Source organism: Branchiostoma lanceolatum, chromosome 15 (genome assembly GCF_035083965.1).
Source record: "Branchiostoma lanceolatum isolate klBraLanc5 chromosome 15, klBraLanc5.hap2, whole genome shotgun sequence".
Taxonomy (NCBI): domain Eukaryota; kingdom Metazoa; phylum Chordata; class Leptocardii; order Amphioxiformes; family Branchiostomatidae; genus Branchiostoma; species Branchiostoma lanceolatum.
In genome coordinates, this window is record NC_089736.1 from 6,637,463 (window position 1) to 6,664,874 (window position 27,412).

The window sequence follows — 27,412 nt, forward strand, 5'->3', positions numbered from 1 at the left end:
TATAATAATAAGCTATTGACCTATGATATTTCTAGCATAATGCTATTGATATGATTTTTAGTTCTAAAATATTGCGGCTCCCCTGGACTTGGAACTAGTCCAAGTGATGTCAGATGAGGTCACCTGACCGAGCAGCTGAACATGGTGGACGTCCCGCGGACGGAAGTCGGCATTTTTGGGGCCAGAAACTTGACGAAAACTTCAGAAACCAAGCCAAGAAACAAGTGAGTAAACCTGTTATGGTAAAATCATATCTAGGGGCATGATTTACCCAAATTTCTAGTCGATCGGTGTTATATTTGCGGAGAAATTCAAGAAAATGTGAAGAAAAGGTGACCGCTACTTCGTACTTCGTGTGACCGCTAGTGTGGTGTGGTTGCCGGTGCCTTTGTTGGAAAAGGGCGGTATGGCCTGTCCTTTCGCTTTCTGAATTGGGAACAGGAAATACAACCTTAGGTCCTGTGTATACTAACCCAAATAAGCCGATAAATGTTAACGATCACACCCCTTGTTGTTGTTTATTAGATAATACCACGATGTGTCGTCATCATTACCATCTGCCGCCCTTAATTAAATTATCGAGAAATTGATTGCTTATGACTATAAACTGGGACGTTTGGTAGTCGCATGTTTAGCCCAAACATGTATACCAACAGTCATACCATACGTGGTACAGTATCAGTTCACACATAAATCTTTTATATATATATATGGCTGTTGGGATTTGAACTCTGGCGAGAAGCCAAAATTAAGGGGGCATATTTTGCTCATGGGACTGGTATTACTATCAAATCTAATTACAATTTCATACCAAGAGTCTAAATACTTTTGATTTTTCCAATGTTATTAGTAATAGTTACCACGAAATTTTTTATTCTTTTCCAACCTCAATTTTTATCCCAAAAGAGAAGAGTAACAAAAATTAGATCTTTTACAGTAGTAACTTAATTTGTTTACACTGTGCCAGGGAAAACAATAAACAACCATTGTGGTTGATAAACAAACTCAAGCAAATATGTTCTTTTCCTTAGACAAAGCGTTAGCTGTTGGCAATGTTAATTATTAGTTTTACTGTTTATGTTATGATTAATTTTCACAGTTTGAAAATATTGATTGGTTGATAAACTAATTGATTGACAGATTGGTTGGTTGGTTGGTTGGTTGGTTGGTTGGTTGGTTGATAGATTGCAAAGCGTCTTCAGGAAATGCTAAGAGTACTATGGTATAATGTAAGAGTAACCTACATGTATTCTAAAACCTTAAATCCTCTAAAGCAGATAAATACATGGCTTATAGGATGACTGTTGAGGATTCTCTAGCTTCCATTGCATACCCTGGCGGACATTTTTTCGTCTACGCACAGTCTTCTGATAAGCCAGCAATCAAATCTGCTAGCAATCAGAAAACGATTATAGCTATCAGAAAACCTGTGCGTAGTTGGAAGAAAATTGTTTTGTACGGTCTGCAATATGATTTTTGCTAAGGATTCTCCTGGAAATGCCATCTTACATTCCCCAATACTCTATAGCTACACTCCAATCCACTCGCAAACTCTCATCCTATTACTGTATCCACTTTAAGCCCTAGTAACTCATTAGAAGATGAGATTGATCAGATAAAGGTGGAAGACAGAATCAGAAAAGGCCGTGCATAGCTTTGAAAGCCGTGCTATGTAAAACTGAGATGGTATCACTAGGTTAATGCGTCTGACTCTTCTGTATGTTTATGGGACTCGCATATAAAGTAGTCCAGCTGTTAAAGTTGTCAGGCTAAAGGTAAAGCAGTTATCCTAGGGCTTTCTTAAGCTTTTAATTTTTCACTCATTGTTTGGGAGGTCATGTTGTTAATTTTTGTTGTTAAATCTGTCATTTTAAGCTTAGGAAAACACAGTTTCATCAATTTCATGTCATGGAGTTCAGATTTTTTTTTTAAGGACGGGGTGAAATTTTTGTCTGTCACAGTAAGTAAATTTCCGTCACGGAACAGTGGGACGGGTCCTGGAGAAAGGCCTGAGTCATTCTCAACTGAGGTGAAGCATGATGCTTTTTCAAATATCTAGTAGAGCAATGCAGCTTTGATACGGCTCTTATTTTAAGCCAAGCCCGCCAGGTCACCCCTACTCTTCTCGATAAGTGTGTTGGGTTTTCTTATGTGGAGAGGTTTAGAAATTTGATGCCACTGGCTTTACGTCACCATCCAAAATGACGAAAGCAATCCCTTACCACATGTCCAAGCTGTAAAAAAATTGTACATTTTGCATCATTTCTACCTCGTGCATGATGATTTCTGGTTTGTCCCTCCGTTATGCAAGTCTCATGCTGCACTATCTCGTGTTATACATTTTGTGCATAACCACCCTAATGCCCTTTGACGTCAGTGCTGCAGTCTGCCATCATTCTGCCAATGTGAGTTAACTGTGATACTCACACCGTTAGTGATTTTTTGGCAACAGAAGCTACAGTGAAACCTGTACGAGCGACCACCTCTTCTTGAACCACCTGGCCAATGTGGCCACCTTTTGGTGATCCTCTAGATAATTTTTCCCATTGACACAAGCATTAAGAACCCTGTCTATAGTGACCACCTGTCCACAGAGACCAGGTTTTATCGGTCCGCTTGGTGGTCTTCTTGGTCAGTTGTGACTGAATTTTAGAATTCTGAAGAGAACCTTAAAGTTTTGTTGAAAATCCTCTTAGTTTAGGTGTCATACTTGATCCTGAGGAATCGCCAAAAACTATGCACTTCCTGGGTGTGTGAGTCTGTGTTGCTGCTTCATATTATAATCAGCTGAACATTCCACCTGTGAGTTTTCAGGTATTTTGAGCCCAAAGGTCATCTACTGTATGTAAATGACCTTGGCCCAGGCAGGCCTTCAGTTCACAAAACATGTACAAAAGACCCCAAAAGGAACCATATGATACGTCCTTTCCTAAAACTTGTCACCAAACAGGAATATCCTTTTTCTTGTTCATATACAAGCCAATAACAGGAATATTGTTTTACATGGTCCTTTATAAGCTATCATTTGTTGCCTATAAACTTTTGTATCCCTGTAGCTAAACACGTCATTGTTTGGCTCTTACCGCTATTGTGCTGTTTGTTTACATTAGCATCAATGGTACGTTTAAGGTCGTTTATTTTCCTCCTTTATTGTAAGAAAGCGTCTGCAAGTGAAGTCTGTTCTACTTTGGATCCAAAGCTAATCATTCAGTCACTTGACAACCTTTTCCAGGGTCTTTTTTTGACATTTTGGAGTGCAAAATTCTATTCATACTGGTAAACATTATGCATGAAAATTCAAGCTGCTCTTTCCCTTCTTAAAAGGTGTCATTTATAATATTCAAACATACATGTACTAATAATCTTGATTTCTGTATGTAACGTTATATAATGTGATGATACTTGCGTAAGTTCTTATTGCTTTTCATAACTTCAATTTTGTATATCTTTACATGAATGTTACTCGCATTCAACCCACTTTGTTGTTTTTTTCCAATACACAAAAGTTGCTCTGGTGTAAAAAAAATACACACAGCCACCACCTGCCAGTTTCATGAATAATTCATATTTCATTATGGACTTCATAACACCAGACATGAAGGACTACATAACAGGAGTTATGATGTCATATGACTAAAAGGCCATACATGTCTATATGTAGTAAAAACAGTTAAAAGGTCTCTGGGCTCAAGAGATAAGAGCCAAATGGTCTGTCTGGTTATTAATATCTCATTTGTGCAGTTCTGAAGGTCAAATCGTGAAATTATTACATCATCGTAAAATTGGACAGGTTTGTGTAATAGTAGTTGAATGCCTAAAATATTCTTGAATGTCGATTTAGAAAAATTACATATTGTACATATTTATCACTTGATAAAGTATTGGAAGCTAACATTGGTCTCAGAAAATCTCAAGCAGTCTACAGTAAAACATTTATCAGCCCAAGAAGACCACTCAGGGGACCAATAAAATCTGGTCCATGTGGACAGGTGGTCACTTGAGACATGATTCTTAATGCTTGTGTCAATGGGAAAATTAAAGCCACCAAAAAGTGGTCACATTGACCAGGTAGTCTTATGTACAGATGGTCACTTGTACAGGTTTGACTGTATATAAATGACCAGGTGGACCTTATGTAAAGGTGGTTACTAGTAGTACAGGTTTGACTGTATCTGTATCCACTGTTGAGATAGTCAAGTTTCAAAGTGGACAAAAGCCAGGAAAGCCCTAAGTAAAGGCCCTAAGGGGATTTGCTTAATCTGCGTAACCTGTTCTGTTCTGTTTAGATAAAGGAGTCTGCATGGCACACCTACCCACGTTACACATTGTCACCTATTATTAGCAGGTCACTGATAAATTAAGGCATAATTATACTGCCTCAGTGGAGAAGGACAATTTGTCAGTGCTTTTAGATAATTGTGTTGTATACTGTATTAGCTCAAATTACAGCACACAGTTAATTATAGTATAGAACCTGAGTGAATTAGTCCTTTGTTATTGCTACTTGTATCATGGCTATCCTATGAAGAAACTGTAAAATTTAGCTAAGAATTATATGCTTTGGTAATGGCATGTATGCTTTTATTAGAGAAAATACAGTAGTTGGCCTCACATATGCAAGAGATGTCCCAAGGGAATAAACTGTGCACGTCACATTCAAATATCATGTAGATTGGAATTACGGAATGATTCTTTAGATGTAATAGAAAATCTTGTGACTAGCACATTGGAAACCATTATGATATTGATTTTGCATTATCAATTACTCAATATATAATGTCCAAGTCATTGACCTCTTCTTTTACAACGAAATGTGTGCTTTTCTCACTTTGTCACATGAGTTTCTCATAAACTATGTGGACAAGCATACATGTGTATGATACATGTATTTAGAAAATTCTGAATACAGAAAACTGTATATAAGCCTCACAAAGAATAATCTATGCTGTTGTTTTGAATATCTGATGCCACCTATTCTATGTAGTGGCATTTGGGCATTATGGTCGAAGTGCTTGGCCCGGGATTGAGGTTCTGGCTTCAATCCCCCTTACATATCCCGAATCAGGGATGTTGTGCCCTTGGGAAAGGCACTTAACACAAATTTCCTCAAGTGAAAATGAGTACCTAGCTTTGGTTAGGGACGTCCCTTGGCTAGGACATTAAGTACTAGTGGAGGTCCCGTATTTGAGGAGAGCCACACCCCATCACAAAGATCCCACCAATTATCGAAAAGAGTAGGGGTCCTTCCCGGTGTGAGTGAGTGGAAACTTTACACTACAGTCTAAACTCTAATGGACATACCTGTACTGAAATCTAGGTGCTTGACCCCAGCTAAGGGCCTAGTATCTGAACAAGAACAAGAATGTACTAAACTGTTTTTGAAATCGAAATTTTCTTACTACTAATCTATACTACCAGAAAAATGAATACAATGTATTTACAGTGTTACGGAGAATATGGCCCCCCTCCCACTCCGTCCCTAGTCCTACATCCCAAATATGTCACAGAGAACTGCTGACATGCCAGCACATACCACAGCCTGCCTGGCACTGGGCTGTTTAGAAACAAACTAATGCTTTATTTTTGTATTTATGAACTTTCAAAACAAACACTATGTTCTTAACTGAAGTCATAGTTAAAAATTAATCAATGTAGAATTTTTGTCCTTGACATGCTGCCAATTATTTAGATTTTAACCTTCTCCCTGCTGCCCATACCAAATACAGATTTTTTGCCAAATGGCTACCTTAGCATTCTGAGGGTTAAGAAATTCTGTTACAGAAAATGTACTGTACTTTGTAGGAATTTGGCTGTACTTCTGCCTTGTTTTTCTACATCACGATATGGTAAACATAAATATAGACGAAAAGCAAGACATTTTTTTTTATTCAAACTTTTCAGAGCTGTTTAAACTAATCAAATTGCTCGAGAGCCCAAATCTACACCAATTTTTCATGACGTCAAAAGCTATCTGCTTCCACAAAATCAAGACCACAGCATGTCCGGGGCAAAATATTCAAAACGCACAAGGTAGGCTGCAGTACCAAGAAAAGCCGCCAGGAGGCCCATAATTGACATTGACCTTCTTCTTCCAAGACCTATCCACCTACCAAATATCATCACAATTCATCTATATCTATAATCCTTCTTACATTAGTGCTGGCTAAATATCAAGAAACACAAACAAACAAACAAACAGAGTGAGACAAACCAAAAACATAACGTTCATTTTCATGAAACAAATAGATATGACCTCCATGTAACGTTACACTGTTTTTCAGTTTTTAGAACACAAACTGAAATGACAGATTGTTTTGGCCTGTGGCTACACTTTTAAGTTTAATACAAGATTTGCCCTTTCCGTGCCCTTTCCCTTTATGACTTTGATGTTAATGTCATATGATAGCTTTGTTTAACCATAAACTATGTTTCCCCCTTATTAGGTGCTGGAGATCAAATTCCTCTACATCACAGCCACACATGAAGTTCTATTCATCCTAGAGCCAAAAGTATGGCATCTCTAGCCCTGTATAGTAAACTGACATGGACAGAACAAAAAAGGCCCCTATAATTTTCATCACTTCAATGTCATCTTTTTGCTGTTAGGGAGGTTTTTGATGTGTCTGTGTGTTCATGTTTCGGCATACATTGACCAGGAGCTATGTATGGATTGTGATCATGATATTTGGTTTGTGGATACTGGGTAAGTCTTACTAAACTTCTTTGTTATCTGCCATTTATAAGGATGCAGCTTTGAGGATTTCCGTAAGCCCTATCTTGCAATGGAGGATCCATAAAAATGTTTGGATTAGTATAACGTTATCCAGATTTTCCTCCAAATGTAATCACTGAAATATTATTACTTAACTCATACAAGGGGGTTGGTCTACACTGTGACTGCTAATAAACACTGTTACGCTACAAATTGAACACATGATCAAATAGTGACACCAACGTCAGAAAGGTTGGCCAAGCAAATGGCAGTGTTTAAAGGAGGATAGCTTGACCAGTGTCATTGCAATACATGGAGGACTTAAATTCTATCAGTCTGTGAATGGTCTTATAGGTCAGTTGTATAGATTTATTATGTAGTTATGCAGATTGAAGAAGTCGTAGCCATTCAAGAAGTAACAAAATTACAAATCATATCTTTTCCTTTATCATGTTTTTTAGTTCCTTAGATCTATGTGGCGTCAGTGGTGATTTATCCCACTGCTTTGCCGTAGGGATCGATTTCAGTGGATCCAAGGTTCCATCCTAGGATCGGCCTCATCTCGGACATGTAAGGGATTGCATTTGTCATTTTGGATGGTGACGTAAATTCAGCATTCCGGTGTATGAGGTAGCTTCATGTATAAACCTCAAGCGTCAAACCTCTGCACGTAAAAAAAACCCATCGCACTCAAGAAGAGTAGTGTTTGACTGGAAACGCAAGCCGTAGCAAAGCCGCATTGCACCACCAGCTTCTTAACCTTTAGCACACTGCAGTAGCCGTTTGGCACCCCATTCTCTATTGGTTACAGACTTAGGCAGCAGGGAGAAGGTTACAAAAAAGCATCATGCTTCACCTTAATTGAAGATGACAATAGAAGAAGATAAAGATCTGTCCCTTTGTCTCTATGTAATCCAGGCTTTGCTGCCATAGAAAACCTCCTTTCAAATGCGTATTGAATCTAATCATGGGCATCTTGTACGTAATCCAATAAATACTACCTGTGCTACAACGTCTGGTAATAAGTGTGATAATTTTGTCCTAATCAATGCAGCAGTCAGTGTAATGTGTGCAGGGAAAGGCTTACCAGGAGAATAGGGGGCTGAGTAACTTGGGTATGATAATCTTGTAAAACCTTTAGTTTTAGATATTAAACCGGGGCAATGGCGTAGTGATTAGTGTGTTTGCCTTGTATTCATTAGGTCTTGAGTTTGATCCCTATATAGCTAGCTCATACCATACCAGTCATACCAAAGACTTTTGAAAATTGTACATATTACTTTGTCTGCTTTGCACTCAGTATTTGGGAAAGAGTATGGTATACGTAGTAGCACACACACACCACTACTACATTTAGTACCAGCAGACTAGCCCCCTGCTGTAGTGATTGTACTAAAGTTGTGTGGCCCAAGGGCTTCGATTTGGAGATAGGCACCGCCCTACATAGATATAACGGTCATAGTACTCAGTAATAGTAGGGTAATAACAAATTTGTCCTTTTTTTACATATATTCCATTAACAATATTTTTTTTATTCTGTCTCCACGTATGCACAACAGAAATTGATAATGAACCGTTGAGGTCAAAGAATTCGAAAAACCTAAATTCTGTGTCCCAATAATGTGTCTACCCTTTCTAAATACAGTCATCCAAATGCCATGTCTGCACATTGTCCATGTTTTCGTGACAAGAAAATGTTGTTTTGCATCCGTAACACTTCCTTTTCCGAACCGCATCACATCTTGCGGAAACCAAAACCTATTGGCTGGTCAAATTTATGTAAGAAAGACAGCTGGCCTTTGATCTTGACGTCATTCATCAAGACTTGATAGTTGGGTGTCATCTACTGTCATACCAGAGGTCCTGGGTTCTATTCCCAGCACCATAGATGCTGTGTTTTACTTTCATATTTTCAGTGTGTGTATCTAGTCGTGCTAGTTATTGCAGTTTGCTGGAAATGGGTATTATGGTGGTTTATCCAAATGTAACTTTTTGAAAGGAAAAAAAATTACTGGATTAAGGCATTTTCAAACGAACAATGAAACCAAAGCTGTTACTACAGAGACAAGATAGTAGTGATAGGGTTACTACGATTCATTTGAGGGTGTGGAAGGGGTTACGAGGATGTAGGGTCTTAGAAAAGTTTGACGAAAAATTTGTGAATATAAGATAAATTTAACTCAATGTTTAGGTAAAGGGTCCTATGATTAAACCTCTCGGAAATATATTTTGAAAAGACATCGTTTATGTCAGACTCTATAGATTTTGTCCTTAAGTTTCTGTCAGGTTTTTAATTCCTACAAATCCCCTTCTGCAGCCTCGGTCTCCTGTTTATTTTTAGTTTATTTCGGTGACAAATGATATGATTTAAAGCAAGTAAATATATTTGACACCCTCTCTGAATAGATGGCCCGGTAGTGATTCGAGGACAGTCACTTTTCAGTTTGGCTTTTAAGATTGTTTAGTCCCTGTCAAATCTTCCTTTCATCAATACTACATGTACTACTGCATGGTAATAGTTCTACGCGTTTGTTCCAAATTTGTTGAATATCCATCTACCCAAAGCTGACTGTTCGAGAATCTTCAAAGTGTTTGGACATTTTGAGGGGTATCTTTCCTTGTAGGATTGATACCAAAGTTATCGTCACGTTCGGATACGTTTTTGCCAGTTTGGATTTACAACTTTTGTTCTTGGCATCAACGATGGCTGGAAATAGAGACCTGTGACACATTGGTTTGAGGTAACTGTTTTTTTTTGTGGTACTCATGTTTCTGTGGATTTGAATAAGTTGTGGTATCTATGTGTGTATAGTTAGTATGGTACAAATCACACTTTACCAAGAAATATTGTGGTAACTACCGGTAGTTAGAATTAGGAGTGAAATGAAATACTAGTTAGAGTGACAGGGTGGTATCTACAGATTTTGAACAACAGATTCAGAAGTAACACTGTCAGGTAATTTTACATACACAGTTTTTCTTGTTTAGTCAGTTATAGATTGAGCTCTAACCGATTTAGATGTGAATTTAACGTAGCAATAACAAATCACAATGTAGGAATATAGAATAGGAAGGAACGTTATATAAAAAGAAGAAAAACTGTAGGAAAAAGAAAAAATATTAAAAGATTTTCTTATCTCCCTATTAAATGTTGATCTTTACCCAAGGCCTGTACGCAAATTATAAATTTCATTTTCATAACCCTGTTACTGTGTTAGAAAACAAGTTTACCAACCAATTGACCAATCTTTTCACAAATGTGGTTAATCTCCATGTATCAGCCAAACCAACAAACAATAAACAAACTGTTAGAGTCCATTCCAAGTCACCGCGAGGGTTGTTATTGTCATAATTTAGAACTATTTTCAAGTTATTGTTATTATTTGTGTAAAGAGATTTGATACTTTTGAAATATTTTGAATGTGATTTCAACTTTCTAAATATTTCTTAAGTTTTCTACAACTTAAGAAATATTCATGATGTAGAATAAGATATTTACAATGGTTTCTAAATAATGGTAACAGCATTCTACCATTATTTACAATTATTTACAATTTCTTACCATTTTCTACCATTATTTGTAACATCTCTATAAATAGGTCAGAGGGCTGGGAAGAAAGTAATTCACACATCCTTACGAAGTTTAGGGAAGAATGCTTTCCACAAAGGACCCAACAGTGTCCTGCAGTGAAGTCTAAAGATGTACAAAGGCAGACAGAAGGGCCAGATTAGCACCTACTTTTATGGGGGCAATCACCATTCTACCATTGTTAACCATTTTCTACCATTTTCTGTTAATATTTCTAAAAGTTAAATAATGACATAGATGTTTAGAAATTATTACAAATAAAGAGGTTTTTGTGCAGTTACTTTCAAAATGTTTCTAAATTATCTATACAAATTCAAATAAATTCATATTTTTGTATTTGATCTTTTAGAAAAATTTAGAACTATTGTCAGTCAGATATTCTTTTATAAGAAATTTTTCAAAATGATTACAAATATTATTATAAAACCCTTGCGGTGACTCGGAATGGACTCTAGTAGGTAATGAATTTAACCTCCCTGACAGAATCAATGAAACTGTTAGTACACGATAGTGTGTTTTAACCTCCCTGTTGCCTCCCCCATAATTTTGGTGCCAAAAGATTGCTTCAGCAGGGAGAAGGTTAAACGCAGATGTCCCTAAGTACCCCATATTATCACCTGTTCATTGGATTTGTACAACTTGATAACACATTGTACTAAACCGAAGTTACGACAGGTCGTGCAAGGACATTGGATGAAATATGACATTTTATAATCTACATCTAATCAATCACAAAGACATTACATTCAGACGAAACGTAGACCGAACATACTCTTGTGAACGTGTTGAATTTGAACATGAACTTGTTATGTTTGAAGTAGGGTTAAGTGGCGCAGCTGTGTCGCTCAAATTTTCTCAGTCATGTGACGCACGGTCATCTCACATAGCCTCAACAACATACTTCCCCTGACCTAGTGTCATGTGATCGGGACGCTTTGGGCATCAAAGCCGACATTTGACCGCAAATGAACCAAAGTGTTGTGACTCGGAAAAATGATCTGTATTTCATGCACTTGAAGATATTTTCAGATTTTTTGCAGCTCTGTTAAATTTGTATCTATTCAAAAGTTATACAACGTCATATGTTTATTAAAATTTTTAGCGGGATGCCTCTGAGTCTGACTGTATTTAATCCCTGAACCTCTCTACCAAGCTTGTACAGACTCTATTTACAAGTTGATATTCCAATTCAGCATTATTCTTTGAAACATTGAGAAATCAGAGGTGGATGCTCTCTGAGTGCTTTTTAAGTTAAATTCTTTTTACCTCCATGGAGGTATTGGTTTTGGTGTGCCTGTATGTGTGTGTTTGTGTTTCTGTATATTTGCCGTCAGCATTAAGAGGGTCTGGATGGCTTGTTATGATATTTGGTATGTGGGTCGGTCTTGGGAAGACAAAGATTAAGGTCGATTGTGGGACTCCTGGTAGCTTTCCTTAGTGCTGCAGTAGAATTTCTGGTTCTTGTATCTTTTATCCTGGACAGGCTATGGTTTTGATTTTTTGTTGGCAGATAGCTTTTCATGTCAACAAAAAGTGGTGTAGGTTTGGACCCCCTTGTAGCTTAGTCTGGAACTGCAAGGGTATTTTTGTTAAAATCTTTCAAAGAAACAACGGATCTTTCTATAGTTTAAGTTAAAAAATCTAAAGAATGTTGCTTAGAGAAGTTTGAAATACTCCTCCTTTGTGACCTTTCTATCTGTGTTTTCCACTTATCGTTCCATCATAAGACCATCTAAGGCCCTAATGCCATAATGGGCCAGCACCTCCATTAAGGCCCATCGGGGATCAAGGAGGCTTCTTAGGTGCCATTTTTGCGCAAAGACGTCTTTGCAGCGAGAGGGAAAATCTTTATCTGTTGGGTTTTATTACCGTCATGATTCTTGTCTTAAGAGAAACATTACGTTGAGTGTTTGTAAATTAAAGCTGGTGTCACACTGTCAGCGACCTTTGGCCAAATTCGTTGATGGTGAGAAGGTTGCCAAATTTCAAAATAGTCGAGTATATTTTTCCCTTGTTAGTGTTACACTGAACAGTGACCTGCTGAAAATTTTGGGAGGCTGGCAACGCTGAATGGTTATTCAGTAGAGGGTCAGCAAGGGTATAAGAGTAAATTGACTTTGGGAACAAGTTCATTGTATTCATGGGGCAGTGTCAGGCAAACTTTTCTACGAACATCGACACTGTAGACTCAAAGTCAAACGGACATTACGGTATGACCTTTGGGCAACCTGGTGTTTGATTTCGCGACACGAATAAGTTGGCAGTAAACGCTTAACGATGAATTCAGGATATTAACATATAGCATGTCATGTAGAGCTTAAGCGAACAATTATGCATCACGAATAATTAACTAACAACACTTGATTAAAATGGGCCTGCTACATATGTACATGGTACTGTTAATAATGAATTAAAAAAGCTGGATACGCCTAACGAAAAAAGACATGCAGACCCTCATGATTGTTACTTTTAACCTTTAATTTAAAGTTTAAAGCACTCTGAAGTAGCCGTTTGGTGCCCAATTCCTTATAGGCAGCAGGGGAAGGTTAAGTAGTATAAGACCAGACATTCAGTCTCCACTACATGTACTTTTACATGTTTGAACAGCCCCCAACATGCTTCTCACGTATATGCAAAGGGATAAAGTTTTCAAATCTAATTACATTTTCCCAGAGGAAGCCATCTTCAATACTTCAATTTGCAGGATGAAGATTGTGTGAGGAGGCAAGAGATGATCAGATATTGAAGAAACTGTCAATTGATTCACTCCCAAAATTCAACATTTCCGTACCCAAGGTCACACAATGACCTCTAATGAATGAGTGAAAAATGCAATCCAAGGAACTCTACAAAACTCTTGTAGCATTGGGCCCAAAAAAATCTTCATGGTGAATACCAAATGACCAGTTGTACTCAAGAGTAGTTTTAGAAAATCATGTTCTAGATTAGTAAATTCTGTCAATATATGTTATTTCATTGCTACTTTAATTTGTTCTTGTAGGCCTGCATATACTGATGAGAGTCAGGAATTAACAGTCTGTACTATACTAATACAGTACAATGAAAGTAGCTTATAACGTTTTTTCCCCCTTGCGAGAGATAGCAAAAGAAAATGCCCTTTGGACGTGTGTACAGTGTACATGCTGGTTGGCACGTAGTACACACAGAGACCTAATTACAAGACACATGACTGTGTGCTCAAAATTGTCTCAGGGACTCAGTCACAGATGAAATGTTTACACACCAAGATCATCTACTTAAGATATAGGATCTTACGTTATAGCAAAATTGATCAGTTTCTGATGGTTATTATGTGCGTATGCGAAATGGTGGATATCTCCAGCAACAACTGTGCTCACCGGTAAGATTGCATAATCACTTTGACATTGCGACATCCACGGTGTGCATTGTTACGCGTTGTTTGATTGGTGCGTTAATGTGTTTACTCGTGCCGGTTTCTGCCGGTCGTTTCTTTATTTCACCTGATAATCGTTCTACGGCACACATGGCTGAGGTATATAGCAAAAACGATGGATTCTGTAGTTTTTATAGAAGATTTAACATGGTGGTTTTATGACAATAGGTGAGTGTATTGTTTAGTACTTTATAATTACAGCTGTAGTGTATTTTCATATTTTAGTAAGAGAAAATATACAGTATATTTTTGTAGCTGAATCAATGATAATTCCTGGTCAGTTGTAGTTGTGCCCCCCTCCCCATCCCACAACCAGAGCATTGGCCATTATTGACAAGCTTGCAAAGAAATCCTTGTATACATAGCTTGTTCAATGCAAAAATTGTACAAATGTATTCTATGTATAATAGAAACTTACTCCTGTCACAAATCGAATCAGAGCTCTGTTTGTCTCATACTACAGCACTAAGTGTTGCACATGTATATGTATGCGTAAGTATTAAGTTGTAAGGGTGCACATACATGTATGCAAGTGTGGTAAATGGTAATTAAGGTCATACTCCGACTACGACTCATACAAATTGTGATCAAATTCAAACAAAAGGTCACTTTGATTGCCTTAAGAGCCTTAATTGATGATTGTGGTCCCTCCGATGAATGTTGTTAATGAGTCTGAAGGATTTGTTAAAGTACATAAAATCATTTTCTTAGAGATTTGTAGAAAAAGTGATGTGTCACAAAAATGAGGAGTGTTCAATTGTTTTCTTCATTTCTTGAAAAAGTAAAATACATTTGTAAAACATACTACAATAAAACATTCAGCTTTGAAACTGAACATTTAAAGATAAGGCCAAATCCTCAACAGTTTACCTGACTAAATGGTTGAATTTTCACAAAACATATTGAACGTTCACCGAATGTTTAAAGTTGCTTCCATATATACGTGTAACACTAAGTGCTGGGGTAAGGAAAACTAGTGGTTGGACAAAAGCACCACCTAGCACGTGAATGTAGTACTGCAGCCATAGGTGTGTGAATTGCAAGCTACATCCCTGTACATGTGAATCGTGATATTGATGAAGTGTGGATTGCCTGGTCACGTGCACAAGTCTTGGTGTTGTGTAAGGTATCCCCCATTTATGTAAGCTGGTCTTGTGATGAATTTTTGATGAGCTTTATGGTATGTATATTTTGAATTTCAACTTTCATACTTGTTCATGGTTCTACCCGGTATGGTATATGTGTTCATGATATTGATAGAATTTGATGCCATGAATCACATGTACATGAGATCTTTGTAGGCAATCATATGTAATCCATGTGTAATACTGTTCCTTTGGATGTGATACTAGTATTTATTACATTTTATTGATATATAAGAGAGGCAGAATGTTTCAATACCGTAGCATCTACAAATGTTATTCCACAATATATTTTGATATTCATCTAAATGTTTTTCAGAGTATAAAGTTATACATGTATTGCAGGTGACTTCATATGATGATAATTTAGAAACTTCTTCTGGGTATGATATTCAGAAACAATAGATAAATGTCACCTTGTGGATGATGGTTTATAAAAATTATGCCTGTTGTTATATCACACAAGACAAGTACTGTACATGCAGCAATGCCCCCTGTTGACAGTAATAAGAATTGCAGGGCCAATCATCATGAATATCCTGTATGTTTGCTCCCCATGTTTGAAAGGCTGGACAACTCATATATCAATCACCGTTGTTGATTACAAGGTTTCGTTATGCAAATCTTGCTCTACAAATTTAAACGGCTCACTATTCAAATATAATCTAACCAAAAGCTTCTGATTCATTGGTCAGGCATTTAAGTGTTCTTTCTCAATTAGTTTTCATGACATGATTTGGTTGTATTTCACACCTGGGTATATAGAATGTGAAGTTTTCAAGAGCTCAGTGAATGAGACCTGACTTGATCTTAGCGTCCCTTTTCACCTGCGCTAGAGTACTAGCAGTTTTCTTGTTTGTAGTTCCTTCAATTTTGAACAGTTCCAGTTTGTACATATTGTAAGGCATTCAAATCAAGCAGAGAGCTTCAGGAAAATAGTATTTTGAAACTCAGAAAAGCTCTGTAAATTCAGCACTGTGAAAATGAATTTTAACCTCCTTTGCGATGTCCTTTTAGACCATTTTTTCCTTCCCTAACAGGCAGGTAAGAAGTCAAATGTCAATCATATTTGGAAACAACGTGTTTGTCTGATATTACTTCAATGTCCTAGCAGTTTGCCTCCGTGTACTGTGGTTTTGTATCGGGAGTGTTTGTTTGTTTGCTTGTGTGTCCGTTGAAAACGACAGCCAATCGGCAACCATGGCTACTGCTGGCTCCCCGGCTGTGACTTGGTTCTCCCGCGCTGCACTGTGATATTCGTGATGTTATGACAGTTCAAGCTCTTTTGTTAACGAACTGTTTTTTTCTTTGATCTGTCTTTTCAGTCATTAGACGGATAAGTTGAACACGACAGCCAACCGGCAACCACGGCTTCTGCTCGCTCCCCGGCTGTGACTTGGTTCTCCCGGGCTGCACTGTGATATTCATGATGTTATGACCGTTCAAGCTCTTTTGTTAACAAACTGTTTTTTCTTTGTTTTGTCTTTACAGACATTAGACGGATAAGTTAAACACGACAGCCAACTGGCAACCACGGCTTCTGCTCGCTCCGCCTCGATGCACTGTTATGCCCATGATGCAACGACAATCTTAGATTGTAGCTCTTTTTTTTAACAAATTGTTTTTTTCTTTGTTTTGTCTCTAGTCATTAGACGGATAAGTTGAACACGACAGCCAACCGGCAACCACGGCTTCTGCTCGCTCCCCGGCTGTGACGCAGTTCTCCCGCGCTGCACTGTGATATTCGTGATGTTATGACAGTTCAAGTTCTTTTGTTAACGAACTGTTTTTTCTTTGTTTTGTCTTTACAGACATTAGACGGATAAGTTGAACACGACAGCCAACCGGCAACCACGGCTTCTGCTAGCTCCCCGGCTGTGACGCAGTTCTCCCGCGCTGCACTGTGATATTCGTGATGTTACATGTATGTCAGTTCAAGCTCTTTTGTTAACGAACTTTTTTTTCTTTAATTGTTTTGTCTTTACAGACATTAGACAGATAAGTTGAACACGACAGCCAACCGGCAACCACGGCTTCTGCTCGCTCCCCGGCTGTGACGCAGTTCTCCCGCACTGCACTGTGATATTCGTGATGTTATGACAGTTCAAGTTCTTTTGTTAACGAACTGTTTTTTCTTTGTTTTGTCTTTACAGACATTAGACGGATAAGTTAAACACGACAGCCAACTGGCAACCACGGCTTCTGCTCGCTCCCCGGCTGTGACACGGTTCTCCCGCACTGCACTTTTATTTTGTTAACGAACTGTTTTTTTCTTTGTTTTGTCTCTAGTCATTAGAAGGATAAGTTGAACACGACAGCCAACCGGCAACCACGGCTTCTGCTCGCTCCCCGGCTGTGATGCGGTTCTCCCGCGCTGCACTGTGATATTTGTGATGTTACAACAATTTAAGAAGTCCGAGCTCTTTTTTTTAACAAACTGTTTTTCTTCTTTGTTCTGTCTTTTCCGTCATTAGACGGATAAGTTGAACACGACAGCCAGCCGTCAACCACGGCTTCTGCTGGCTCCGCCTCGATGCACTGTTATGCCCATGATGCAACGACAATCTTAGATTGTAGCTCTTTTGTTAACAAACTTTTTCTTCTTTGTTTTGTCTCTAGTCATTAGACGGATAAGTTGAACACGACAGCCAACCGGCAACCACGGCTTCTGCTCGCTCCCCGGCTGTGACGCGGTTCTCCCGCGCTGCACCGTGCGGTCGCAGACGTCAAGCTGGCCACCGATGAGCTGTACGACTACTCCCCTGGGCAGCTCGCTGATTCGTCTCCGAGCAGCTCCAGCCACAATGGTTCGATGAAGGAACTGCGAGACGCAAGTTGCCTTACAGGTGAGCACTGGACACAGGTGTACTGAAATTACGAAATGAAACGAAACAAAATTTTGTTCCATTTCATAACAGTATAGCGCTGGATGCTGGGGTAGATTTGAATTTTGTACCTTCACAAGGAAGGTTATGTTTTGGTAGTGTTGGTTTGTGGTTTGCTGATTCGTCTCCGAGCAGCTGCAGCCACAATGGTTCGATGAAGGAACTGCGAGACGCAAGTTGCCTTACAGGTGAGCACTGGACACAGGTGTACTGAGATTACGAAATGAAACGAAACAAAATTTTTTCCATTTCATAACAGTACAGCGCTGGATGCTGGGGTAGATTTGAATTTTGTACCTTCACAAGGAAGGTTATGTTTTGGTAGTTTGTGGTTTGCTGATTCGTCACCAAGCCGTGATGATTAGATGAAGGAACTGCGAGACGCAAGTTGCCTTACAGGTGAGCACTGGTAGATTTGAAGGATATTTGGAGTTTCTTTTAACACAACCAGGTAATCTCACCTGCTGATCATGACATTTCGGTGTCTGTCAGACTCCTTAAGTTGTCTGACAGACACCGAGAGCTTCTGACTGGAGTACTGCGCATGCTTCTCACCGCTATAAGTAGCCGATGTAGGTGGCGCTTTTGCGGCGAGAACGTAATCCCAAACGTGGCTGAGCTTGTATCGCCGCTCGTCTCAGTTCATCACTGGTGATGACTTCCTGATCCATACCACCTCCTTAATCCAACGAATGCGTCTGTTGTCCTCTCTGTCTCTTCGGGGGTAGATTTGAATACTTTACCTTTAGATTTGCTAAGAAGGTTATGTTTCGGTAGTCTTGAGATACGTTTGATGCAGTGAACAGCTCTGTAATAGAATTGAACAAAATGCTACATTCCTTCTTATTCATGATATGAGCTATTGCACCATAATAATATTATTATGTTGCAAGAAGCACCATTAAGGTTTATCATGTTTCTTGCATCAAATCATCATCAAACAGAAAGTGAAAGTTGTGGCGTCAAAACGACCCCCTCATAAACGAAAGGAACCAATTTGAACCCCATTAATTTCTTTCAAATATCTACCATATATTACATACCAAAAAGCATTAAGGTATATCATGTTTCTTGCATCAAATCATAATCAAACAAAAAGTGAAAGGTGTATCAGTATTCTATATAGTCAAAACGACACCCCATAAAAGAAAGGAACCAATTTGAACACCATTCATTTTCTTCAAATTTATGAGCCCCGAGGTGAACACAAACAGGGATTCCAATTCCACCCTCTCCTCGCGTTATTCCCTATGACGTCAATGCGGAACGTAAACCGCTCATTTGGTATTCCCGCCGCACCCTGAGCTGGGACTAAGATTAAGGAAAGCCAGACTGGCATCTTAAGGTAATCAAACTGCAGTTTATTCGGCGACGTCTTGTGAAAAATTGAACAGCTTTAAGGGTTTACAATGTAGATTGGTTCATGAATACAGGTAGAAGCCATGTTGGTGTAAAGACCTGGAGTACTGTCAGTGTTAGGTCTTACCTGTGTTATGAGAGAGAGAGAGAGAGAGATTGAGAGAGAGAGAGGGAGGGAGGGAGGGAGGGAGGGAGGGAGGGAGGGAGGGAGGGAGGGAGGGAGGGAGGGAGGGAGGGAGGGAGGGAGGGAGGGAGGGAGGGAGGGAGGGAGGGAGGGAGGGAGGGAGGGAGGGAGGGAGGGAGGGAGGGAGGGAGGGGGACAGATCTAGAGGAAGAAAGAGAAAGAAATATCTAGTAGAAAGGGATAACAGAAAATTGGTAGAAAAAAATGCCTGCGTTACACAAAGCTGCATTACACGATCAATTGAGGTTTTCAAAAGTGAGTTATAATAGCAAAGCCATATAGCATTTAGTTCACATGAATTAAAAATAGTCCACCACGATTTTTTAAAAGATCAGACAAATAAGTATGAATAAAATCATTATGATCATGACTATACTAATACTAGCTACTATTAGCTAATAGGTAGAATGTTAGATTCAAGACCAATAACATAAAGGTAACGTTGTAATTCGGTTTTGCTGACATTCTACTTTATCTTATGTTGTGCACCCAAAGATTTTATCAGACTGTTCCCCAAAAATTTTAGATTAGGTGAACCAGTACTACTACTAGTGCACCTTTTGCCAAAAATGAAATTCGAACCCACCTCTATGCCATATGCATGCTGATACACACAGACTCATACACACAATGACAGTAATGTGTGCTTCATGGTTTAATCAATACAGCAAGTGTTTTGCCCTTGAGTCTTTAAGTATCAGAATCGGTAACCTTGTCCCTTCTGTTGTTGAGAAGTAATTATTATCGCAGATGTGACTTTTGCCCCTGTGAGGTTTTATAATGGCCAAACATTTCAACAGCATGTCCAGATTAATATGATGGAGTGAGGCCAAACAAATTTGAGTCGTTGGATAACATTGCATTGATTTTTTGCCTTTTCCCTAGACAGGACCCTACTCTGTTTAATATAGGTAGGTTATATATGCACATACTGCTGAAAGAAGAACATGACTTTGAAGATGTCGTACCTCCATGAACAATTTAGACTTTCTCTTAATCGGTGTTCATTAATTATGCAAATAAATTACTTATGTCCATTGGTTTATTCCTGTCACTCTTAAGTAAATGTGACTAGCATATGTGGAAAATATTTATAACTGTGAAAACAAAGAAAAACAGACAGACCAAAAACAATACCTCCTATAGTGAACTAGTAGGCTCTTTCGTTGATCCCATGACCTGAAATGTGGATACATTAGTAATTCTGGAAACTAACAACTTCACTTCTTGTCAGTCTGGCATCTCTGACCTTACTTCCTGCCACTCTGCAGTGAAGCAGCTAGCATATGGAAATACATAATACAGAAACACAGAGAAGCAAACAAAGACATCAAAACCAAACCTTCCTTTCACAGACATAGAAATGATAATGCCTGGGCTAGTTGCTAGGAAATGAAGTACAACAGTTGATGTAATTTTTAGCCATTTGAAAAATCAAGGAGCTTTATAATGCAGAAACAGAGACCACAGAATTATTTTAACCTATGATTTCCGAAGATCTAAAGCAAAAAGCACCAACATACATTGTAAGGAAACAAAGCTAGCACTTACCAGCCAGATTTGGGTCTTCCTTTGTATGATGCCCACCCTGAGATGTTTAATGGGTAAGTGCTATCTAGCTCGAAATAGAAAGAAGCAGCCCATATTATCCTTGCAAGAGCTTTTACTTGCTGTCAGTTTGTGGATAATCACAATACTCAGGGATTTGGAGGAGAGTGGGGCTTAGTGATGCGTAAATATTGTATGTCCTAACATGCATAATTTTATGGACTACAACTGTGTACGTCATGAGCTGACTATTTCAACCTCCATAAAGTAGACCCATTGGCCATGGAGGTCTATTGTTACCTTCAATATCATTATACATGTATACTGAAAACATAAGTTAGATTATATACCGGGAGATTTAGATATGATCTGATTCAAGCATGATTGTTTGTTTTTGTAAAAAATGGCATTATCCAGACATCCTTTTAAATCATAAATAATTATACAAAGATTCAATATTATAATATATAATTCACATGGGACAGGGCCAATGGGTGATTAAGCACTTTGATTTGATTCTGTACAGAATTTTACAGTTTGTTTTCAGAGGATATAGAAGAAAAAAATGAAGGTATGCAGAAGCTGGAAATGTATAATATAGAATAGAAATTCAATGATTATCATGAGGTTATTATCGCTCACTCATATTGTAGGCAAAAAGATAAAAGCATGTTGCAATTTTAAGGAGTTATATAGGCAGCAAAAACCAAACATGAGAATGATCTGTCGATGAAGGTTAGACATCCAGATAGAACATCACAAAATATTAGATGAAGCAACTGGATAAAAGAGTCAGATGTTTCAGCTAGCATCCACTATGATGATCTATCAGTGACTGAGAATGAGGCTGTGACTGACGACAGGTATTAAATTAAACCTTCGGTTTAGATGACTATCTGAATAGATTGCCATTCCATTGAGCAAAGGAATAAAGCTTAATGTTTAGTTGCATTACTTACTTATTAGTATTGTATTATACATGTAAATACCAATACTGGAATAGCTTGAGCCATCAAAAGCATTGTAACCCACCAAACCGTAGACAAACATCCCTGTGAATCGTCCTATAAGAGACGACAAACAGGGGACACGTTTAAGCACGCCCCACGACCTCGATGTTAGGACAGACATATCCCAGCAGCCCCTGGGGCACCCCCGGCACCAGATACATCACGGAGTCGTCCCATTAGGGTGTATAATGTGTTTGCTGGTGCAATTCAGACGCAGAATTGCGTGGCACAAAGAAAACGGGATGCTCGCGGGGGCTTGCACAACATCCCGTTAACACGGCGCTTACGTAGCCATCACGTGGAGCGATTAATAACAGCAAATGGTGACGGGCTCGGTTCGTATTCGGTCTCGGAGAGGTGGGGCAAAGCGTTATTTCAAAATTTCATAACATACGCGTACGGAAAATGGGGTTGTGATACCGTGAATGCAAGACCTGGAAATTGAAGAGTGGCCGTTTGAGGTTGAAGCTGTGGGAAAAAAACGATTGTATACATTGGAGGAGATAGTGGAGTGGCCGTTCGAAGGTAGGACAAATAACACGCTAGATGTTCCTTCTGCACGTGATGAATTGATTGCCAATATGTGGTGTTTATATAAGGGGAGTACACATGTGTAACAATCAGTATAATGATGTCGGGATATTTTTCAAGTTTATGGCGGAAAAATAACCATAATCTACAGGATTTTCAGAAAAAAACATGCCAGGAATTGGTGGGTTTCTGAAGATAGATAATTGTGTGCTTTGGTGCTTGCATCATGTAGTGCCCAGATCTTGTGATATTTTTCAAGTTTATGAGGGGAAAGATAACCAAATTGGTAGGATTTTTAGAAAATACATGACAGAAATAAGTGGATTTCTATAGATGCATACTCGTGTGCTTTGATATCGATGCTTGTATCATGTATATAGTACCCAGATGTCACGATATTAGATGCAGCTAACAGAAATCAGGACATGCTTGGATTCTAATAAATCACGTTTAGGAACAATGAAATTCTACATGCATATTTAAAATCAGGTTCCTCTGTATGCCAACAATGTATATAAAACACATGCCTGAACGAATACTGAATATAACAGCCAATATGTCGGCAATCTATTGTGGTCAAATTATATTCCACGTAACTGACAGTCGAACATGTATGATATTTTACGAGCAATGTAGCTTTTAGAAATGCACATTTTGAATACGTGAGAACACAGAATAGCATCTGTAAGCTATGTTGATACATAGAATGTCTAGCATGTCTGTCCACAATACTAGTACATTTCCGTATAAAATATAATGGTTATTCCATATGTATCTAAAATGAGAAGATTTATGGTAAAATTTGTATATGTACAAAAGAATTTATAATGAGTCTGGCATAATTGTTATGGTGTGGAGCAGAAATATCTACGAAATGCATGTAACTGATGGTAATCATACTGGCAGGAATAATTGAGAAGAATTGCCTTTGTTTGTAACATGATACGAAGAATTTACAATGCAAAATATTTCCATTTTGCAGGGCATAAATTTTCCATTTGTAATTGTCTGCTGCATTGGCAAGACTACATCTTTTGTAACAATATATAATTTATTATTTATTTTTGACAGTATGTAGAATTTTGGAGATATCATTTTAGCAATTTTAGACAAAACAACCAAATTTGCCAATTTTGTTGATACATGGTTTATTGTTTTTTTATCAACAAACTGGTAAGGTTTCATTTTAGCAAAACATGTTATCATTTTTTTACTTAAAAAATTTCCAGTAAATACAAAGAGGACAATTTTTATCAACATTATTTCATTCTCCCAAATTTGCAATGTTTATTGTCTATGAAAAATGGCATAACAGATTGCACCTAAAATCACTACCAGTAGATAATTCAATTATCTCCCAGCTAGACACCTCAGTAAGCTATTCACACCCACTATCTCATTATCACTCATTTATCATTCATGCTACTATTTTACTCAGCTTTAACCCCCAGCATGCTTAAGTAGCCGTTTGGCACCCAGTTCTCTATTGGTTACAGAGTTAGGCAGCAGGGAGAAGGTTAGAAATGGCCACAGACACATTTAGTACAGTGACACAAACATAATTTTCTTCAGGTTATGAGGTGGATGTGCATGTGATTCATGCATGCCCTTTCATGTAGACATAAAGTTGTCTGGATATGGACTCTTCTTATTTTTCTTCATTGGATACATGATTCAGCACCAAGGACAGGTACAATACAACAGTAAGTAATGGATGAAAAACTGCTGTTGTCAAAATAATGTTTTTGATAGCCAATCTTCTTTATGATAATTGTGTCACTAGACATATTGTAGATATGGAATCCTCATATTTTTCTTCATTAGATATAATTCAGCACCAAGGACAGGTACAATACAACACTAAGTAATGGATAAAAGAAAACAGAAAAATTGCTGTTGCCAAAATATTGTCTTTGACAGCCAAGTATTTCAATGATGGTATTGTTACAAGGCATAATGTAGATCTCAAACATTTGTTTGAATTGTAATTCATACACCTTCAAACATCAGCTTTCCACACATAGATAGTATTGGTATCTTATTCCAAATGCGAATTTGCTTTGATAATTAATAACATTCCCATTCATGTAGACATAAAGCTGTTGTCTAGATGTGGAATCGTCTTATTTTTCTTCATTAGATAAGTGATTCAGCACCAAGGACAGGTATAATACAACAGTAACTAAAAGGTAAAATAGAACAGAAGAATTGCTTTTGTCGAAATTATGTCTTTGAAAGCCAATCTTCTTTATAATAATGGTGTTACAAGACATATTGTTTGAATTGTAAATTATACACCTTCAAATATCAGCTTTCACCAGATATATTGTATATAGGCGTGTTAAACCAAACGCGAATCTTACCATTAATAATGTTACATGTCGACGTTGGCATGTGGAAAGATGTTGTTGATAAGTTAGTGTCCTGTATGTAATTTTCATAAATTAGATGTAATTTTGATAAATTAGATCAATTAGTCATGGTCTAGTCGCCACTGCCACTATGATACAAAACTGCAATTTGGCTTTTAGAATTGGAATCAAGAATAGTTATTAGGAATAAAGTATGAAATTATCGCAACTTAAACGCAAAACATATGGCTATCTGTCCTTTCCATATTTTGATTCGGAAGCTGCAATTCATTTCTGTCAAATACCAAGAGCCAAAATGCCAGACGGTTATACAAGCAACGAAATTGAAAATGCAATTACTCGCTGGTCATCTCCCTTCTCCACATAAATGTCAGAGATCAAACAAACCCCATGTGGTGGATTCATTCAAACCATCAGACAGTGACTGATATGTTTTGTTAGAAATGCACATTATAGTTTTATCAAGGCTGAACATAATCATATTTCCTTACCTGTTTTTAGACCAAACTGACAAAATAACTCATTGAAGCTTAGAAAGCATATACATTTTGTACATGTAACAGGATCATCATGACTAGCAGCCAGTTTTTTTTACAGTATTTACAAAACTACTATGGTCCTTTAAAATTGATTTCTTCAACTGCTGTGGTTTTCTAGTCTGATGTACGTAAAGCATTCTGAACCAGGGAAGCTGCTAGGGGGCCCAATATGACCGTTACTTTCTTCCCAAGACCTACCAAATATCATCACAATCCATCCATAGCTTCTTGAGTCATGCTGGCCAAAGTATGTGGAACACACACACACAAACAATACCTCTGTTCACAGAGGTAACTACATATACCACATGCTGTCCAATAGCAATCTGTGTTACCTCTGGCGAATCACAAGGCATGTACCATATTGATGGCAAGCGGAACATATAAAGCTTACATCATGATCAGGGGACTGACCTTGAGTGATATTGATTAAATCAGTTCCTTTAAGGGCTTTTACATACATCTGGTCGCACCGGTAGTAAAGTTTGATTATTGGAGGGATCAGGTGTTATGGCTGCTAGCAAATATTGAACCGCTGCCTCAAAATACAAAGGGTTGGTCGTTAATATTCTTTATTGCCTCTGTGTGCGGAGTTTTTGTTTTCGATAAGTCTGGATGCTTGTGTAGTTGTATGTTCAATCTTATATATTTCAATACGCTGTACAGACAGAGAGATGTCTGTACTAGTAGACTGGGAGGAAGTGAGTATAGGAAGATGATATCACTGCAAAGATCAGAGTTGTTGTAATGACAGGAAGTAGAGTTCAGAGGTGGTGGAACTAGTTGACAGACATTCCAGGTCTGATAGAATCTGATCTATGTGGACACTGAAAAAGGGATTCTTGATTGCTTATGTCAATGGGGAAAATTATCTAAGGGACCACCAAAAGGTACTTGTGCTAATTCGAGCCCTGAACCATTGAGAAAGGCACACACAAGGCGAAACTAGTCTGGGTGTGGGCTTGAATAAAGTTCTAAACGGGAACTACATTGTATGCGGCTACAGCATCTTTTCTGAAGATATGGCGTGAGTGCATACAGTTGACTTGAGGTTGTCCACTACTATTTGCCTACAGACCACCAAAACGTCCTTATGTAGAGGTTGTCTCTTGAACAGGTTTCACTGTAGTTTGATGTGAAGGTTTATGTTGAGGAAGCTGAAAGGAATAGCACTCAGGGATGAAAATCAATACACTGTCACTGAGAGTGTTTTCAGATATACATAAGTCTACTAAGCTTGGACTGTTAACAGAAAAGACTTGCCTGTCAGTGGCAGTCATTTCAGCAATAGGCAGACTAAATGGGAGATTACCTTATTGATCGAGGCCTCTCCATAGTGTAGGCATAATAGACAGCGAGCCAGTGAGTTAGGAGAGTGCGTCAAAGCCAGCGAAATGTGACCGGTCCCAGTTAGGGCTGCCTACCTCACCAGGGTTCCTGGCGCAAGAAAACAGGACCTCAGTTTACCAGTGCTGTATTAATATAGACTTACACTCAAGTGTGAAACTCGACACTACATTTATCCTAATATACATGTAAATGATAAGCTGGTTCACAGTTTAAACTGCACATGCATGGTATGATGCATTGTGGGCAAGCATGGTCTATACAATATAAGTTTATAAGTTAGAGGCTTTCACCTTTGACCTCGCGCATGTGCACTTCCAATCGTGAACTAGCTTGTTGTTGAAGAAATTTTCTCATTTCGATTTAGGTGTTTGAAATTGACATTAATTGGTAGGAAAATTATTTTTCTTTACATTTTTGTTTACTTTTATTTAATTCCAGAGAAAACCAGAATGGCTGACCGAAAAGGTGCCAAAGACAAAGATGGTAACAAAAAGACATGATTTGAGTGTATTTTATGTAGCTCTGGGAAAAGGTGGATTTGTAAATTGTAGGAGAGGTGTTAGAGAGATACAGCTCCTCTTAGAAGTGTTTCTCTCTTCTTCTAGAACTTTTCTGCCCTATAGGGAAGGGTGCTGGAATTTCTGTAACCTTTACTTTAACTTGACTGTAGACTTTCTTTTCAGGCAATAAGGAAGACATTGTATCTTCTGGAAAATCTATGATTGTAAATCGTGAAACTTTCAGGGTGGTTTTATTTTTGTGTTTTTGTGACTCAA

General features: G+C 38.2%; 1 protein-coding gene across 13 annotated transcripts in view; it reads left to right on the forward strand.

Moving 5' to 3' along the window:
* The first annotated feature begins 17,464 nt into the window (after window positions 1–17,464).
* LOC136449232 (trafficking kinesin-binding protein 1-like) overlaps window positions 17,465–27,412 on the forward strand; it is a 49,755-nt gene continuing 39,807 nt past the window's right edge. Inside the window, exons 1-2 of one of the 13 annotated variants that reach the window (XM_066449120.1) lie at window positions 18,094–18,142; window positions 27,075–27,119. In XM_066449120.1, the coding sequence (XP_066305217.1) occupies window positions 18,109–18,142; window positions 27,075–27,119 (79 nt within the window). In that variant the 5' untranslated portion in view covers window positions 18,094–18,108. Of the gene's footprint in view, window positions 17,705–17,854; window positions 17,932–18,080; window positions 18,143–22,051; window positions 22,370–27,074; window positions 27,120–27,412 lie in introns of those variants that run through there. The other 12 variants (XM_066449128.1, XM_066449129.1, XM_066449127.1 and 9 more) reach the window with 12 other exon arrangements.